Consider the following 4,904-nt stretch of genomic DNA (forward strand, 5'->3'; position numbering starts at 1 on the left):
GTTAACATCAGTTACCAAATTCTCCTTCTGGTTCCAATTTGACCACGGGGTGATCGAGAGTGTACTGATATTGTCAATCACCATCTTGTATGGCAGCAACAAGGAAATCTCACCTCTGAGTGGCGCATGTGGCTAGTAGAACTATTGGCTTCAACCTCTGCAACCATGATCTATTCCCAGCACAGTTTGTACAAGGTGCACACAACAGTGTCTCATCCAATCAGTGGCTTATTTTGCTGTATTCTCTTGGGTCAGGTACAGACATACATAGGTTAGAACATCCCACCTAAAAGACAAATCTTATGCTGAAGCTGTTGTCTTTCTAAAAACTCTGCTGTGGCACGAGTCAGGACTGAATGTTGAATGCATCTCCTTGGTCTCAATGGACATTCTGTGAATGTGCATCCATACATGTGTTCATCCTTTCATGTGTGTTTGGATGTGTCTATGCATGCAATGTTAGACAGTGGTGCAACTGAAGTGTGTACGGTGTAAGTGAGCATGCAAGTATCTGGGGAAATGCATGCATGGATGGGAAACTTTTTGGTTTTTGTTCATAGGCGTACATACAGTAGTGCACGTAGTGGCATAAATGTATAAATACAAATCTGAACATGTGACACCACTCCTCCATGAACTGCCCTGCTTGCCTGTCCATTCCTGCATTGACAAGATACCTTCGCAACTATGACTATGGTCGTACTTTGAACGAATGACAGAGGAATGTAGAATTTCGTGACTGCAAAGAAAAGTTAATCCCTTCGCGAGCTAAGAGTAATTTCCCTTGCCAGAAAACAACATGGCCGACAAGAGAGAATCTGGTAAATGTTTAGTATTCTGTTAGTGAAAAGTGCTTCTTGTTTACCTTGGTGAATCTGGTTAATGATTTTCGCATCTTCACTAGTATATTCTTTTTTCGCCAGAATCGTTCTTACTGACTATTCGGTAAATGTAATGCTATCTGCGATTGTGTTTTTAACCACTTGCATTCTTCTGCTAAAGCAGATTGCTGCTTTTAGTTCTAGCTAGTGATCAGCTCATAAGTATTACTTAAGAATTAATGCACCGACGTCATTATAGTTACGACGTAAGAAATATGTAGTATGTAAAACTTAAGGGACGAATTGAGGATTACCGTAAATGAGGGGAAGTATGTAAGGGAAGAGACCATTTCGTCCCGCCGTATGAGTCAAATAGTCCCTGCCATAACCATATCGTCCCAATTAAGACCACATTGTCCAAACACAGAAAGCCTAATCGTCCCAGGCCCTACATACTGGTTTAGACGATGTGCTAAATATCCTGTGGCCACTAGGTTAGAGCAAATTTCCATTACAAATTGTCATCATATGTAAGTGTCATATAACATGCAGTTCTGAGTAACTCTGTATGTGCCTGCAGTAATGTCCATTTTATGACAAACAAGGAATCTTTTCAAAGTTATTTAATGTATGTGTGCAGTTTAAAAATTGAGAGAACATTTGTATTGCATTGAACCATAATTTATTGTTGTGATCAAGTTTTGACCATTTTGTAGGACGCATCAAAACTGCGGAACAGAAGCGTGTTCTGGATGATGTATCCCGAAAGAGAAGACAGCGGAAAGCATTAGAAGCTTTGGAGTCAGATAACTTTTCAGAAGATCCACATGCAGATCTAAAGATGAGCAAAAAGGCTCCAAAATTTGAGGAAGCAATGGATGCAAATGGTATGGTCATGCCAGTCAGTGATAACAAGGGTATTAATCAGAGAATTCTACCAAGTTTCATCTATCTTTTCAAAGAATAAACTTATGTTTGTGTGGTAATATAGGACCATCAAACTCATAATCAAATGCAAGTTGTTGGCTGCTTTGCAAGGACAAAGGGAGTAAACATAATCTATCATGGGCACAGATTTCCATATTGAGAAAACCTCAAAGATGGACCTGAAATGAAGACACAATTTATGAATAATTGGGGGTGGGGCAGTGCAATGCATGAATTGAAACCACCATCACCACCACCACAAGCACACACACAGATGGGAGTAAAAGGATTCCTATTGCATAAAACAGAGCCAATTAAAAAAAAGAGCAAGATCCATTGTTTCACATTGAAACAGGTCAGATTGTCTAAATATGCATATATGAGCTTTACATTATAACATCTTTTGTCAAGATATTCATAAATGGCATTTCAGTTCATTTTTGTCTTTAAAGAGTTCCTCAAATTTTATGAACCACATGGAAAGAGAATAGTAGGTCATCTGGATTTGACTCTACTTCTATACCACCAAACAATTTGATTCTTACCCATGGGGCACAAACAGAGTAAAAAGGGCAAAGCACCTAGAAGTGGACAAAATCCTAATAAACATTCTGTAGTGTATGTTGAAGATGCAGAACACAAGACTATTCATTGGTTTGTAATTTTTAACTGAATCTGTCATCTCTTGTATGCAGGAATAATAAACTTTTTTGTTTAAAAAACCTTGTTTATTTTGATCGCTATATTTTTAATATATGTGCTAGAATTTTGAAACCAGAACATATGTAACCATGTGTGCAAACAACTGTGTGTTTTTGTAGGAATAGGAAAGAAGAAAAGAAAATCAAGAGGAGACTTCAAACAACGATACAGAAAAACATTTGCAGCTCTGATAGAAGAAGAGGTACAAATAAAATCTTTTTATGATTGGTGATACGGTGTATCTTTTATATTTTATGAGGGTATTATTTGTAATGACTTGGTGCTAAATAATGTGTATTCATACAAGATTTCCTTGAAAATATAAAAAAATAGGAAACAAGAAAAAGTGTCATCTTAATGATATTCCAAGACAAGCTCGAGCAGATAAAATGCCACCTACCAAAACAAGTGCATGTTAAAGTTAAGTGGCTTTTGGGGATGAATGAACTATTTCCTTTTTGGAATAACTTGTAAACAAATGTGTCAGTTGGAAAAATCTGCCAGTAATGCCAGCTTGTTAACAACTGTAAACACTACAAACTTTGAACAGAGTATCACACTAAATTTGAAATGATAGTTTTATAACTCCTTGTCAAATGCCTTTATGGCTGATTTATAAATTGTGGGACATACATATTCTTGCGAACATACAAATTAAGTCTTTTACATTCTTTCTGAAGACCGCTTGTGATAGAACATTGTAAACAAGTTTTCATATGATGCCCATTAAACTGCAGTTGAACTTGCAATTTTTTTTTGTTTAGCAAATGTTGAACAAAGAAGGACCAACATATTTTTCTGCTTGTGTTCCACATTCCAAGTTTCCTGAGCGTCACTTTTGTGCTGTTTGTGGATATCCTTCTGAAAGCAAAAAAGTATTGTGTGAACCCTCTTAGTTTTGCATTGGTGCAAATCACTTTATGCATATCAAAAAATACAGTAGCAGGATCGCAATCATTTCAAAACTTTGTTTGTGAAGAGTGGACCCACACACGTGCAGTATAACTTGAAGAACTTAAATATTAAGTTTTGATTACACGTAAATTTTCTTAAGGTTGATAAAAAGTCACATGCAAGTTTATATAACTGTTTGGTAGGATGTTGAACTTAGTCTTGAAGTAGTAAAATGCTGCTTGGACATTTCCTTGACATTGGTTACATTCCCATCAAATTACACCTGTGTTCAGTGTGGTGCTCGCTTCTGTTGTGTCCGATGCTTAGGTACCCATCAGGATACAAGGTAAATGTAGAGTAGCAAAGTACATGGTTTACCTTATGTACCTTTTTTTTTTACCTTATGTAGTTATACTAATGAAAGAAGTGTAGAAGAAAAGCGTGGGTTAGTTGCTCAGGTTTTAAATGTGTGGAATCTAGACTATGTTGAAGCATCCATTTTGCGCAGTGCTTACACATACATTTGTTGTATTGATAAAGCTGTTTTTTTATGACTGATCATTTTGTTGGAATTATATGAAAACACATCCCTTATTGAATAGGAAAAAATGCTTTACATCAATTATTTTAATTCACACCTGCACAAAGTGATGCCATAATGCAACAAAATGACATACTTTATATGTCAATAATTAGTAAGTTCTTGAAGTGGTGCATTGACAATTAAATTATAGCTAGCAACAGCATAAGCGTGTCATGGTGTTAACTGTTGTTGTTTTTCAGATGTTTAAAGTGGACGGCATGAAGACACTCTGACGTGTTTCTGAGCCATTGTAAGAATTTTTCTGGTGAAGAAGTTTCCAAGTAGACTGTAGAAGCTTCTGACCAGGTGTCCGTCCGGCCATCATGGAACATGTGGTGCTTCTTGCAATCATAGAATGACCACAATTCGGGGACATACGGAATGTCGGTCCAGCAACTCAGTGAGCATTTCCTACCTAAATGTGGTTATAGTGGCCAAACAAGTCCACTTAAAGTGAAGCAAGTGTAAGAGTGAAGCTGTGACTAAGCAAAGGAATAGTGAATGTGGTGGTCTGATGAGGCTGAAAGTTACTAGTGCATGTGAGCATTTTCTGATCATTGTCTAATGTGGGCTAGGCCAGGGCATCCATGTTCAAGGTTGAGGACAGTATTCCAGTCTGCTGTTAGCAGTTTTGGATGAATAAAATTATCACTGCACTAAAAAAAATATTTCTTTGGCAAGATGTCTTTTTATTTTTTATCATACATATGTGAAGCCTAGGTGCAGGCTTTTTGTTGTCCTATTAACATCTGAGAGCAGATGTCAAAGCCTGATCTCTGAGCATTTGCAAGTTGGGTAAAGTGCACAGTATTTGTCTCTATGGTGATGCATGTAGCTTTCAATTTTAAATGGAAGAAGGGTTATTCACTAATCCCAGTCCATTCATTTAGATGGAAAACTCATGGTTAAAACATTAGATGGCATTCCCACACCCCATCCAAAAACATTTCTTGCATTTTTCACAGACAGACACCAGC

At 37.1% G+C, this 4,904-nt stretch overlaps 1 protein-coding gene across 1 annotated transcript; it reads left to right on the forward strand.

The window, feature by feature from the left end:
- Nucleotides 1-677: 677 nt before the first annotated feature.
- On the forward strand, nucleotides 678-4,607 carry LOC112555450 (zinc finger HIT domain-containing protein 1-like). Its single transcript, XM_025223864.1, has 6 exons — nucleotides 678-821; nucleotides 1,538-1,708; nucleotides 2,570-2,652; nucleotides 3,215-3,303; nucleotides 3,610-3,690; nucleotides 4,128-4,607. The coding sequence occupies exons 1-6, from the start codon at nucleotides 800-802 to the stop codon at nucleotides 4,147-4,149; spliced, it is 468 nt and encodes a 155-aa protein (XP_025079649.1). The 5' UTR covers nucleotides 678-799; the 3' UTR covers nucleotides 4,150-4,607.
- Nucleotides 4,608-4,904: the final 297 nt, after the last annotated feature.

Source organism: Pomacea canaliculata, linkage group LG14 (assembly GCF_003073045.1).
Source record: "Pomacea canaliculata isolate SZHN2017 linkage group LG14, ASM307304v1, whole genome shotgun sequence".
NCBI lineage: Eukaryota > Metazoa > Mollusca > Gastropoda > Architaenioglossa > Ampullariidae > Pomacea > Pomacea canaliculata.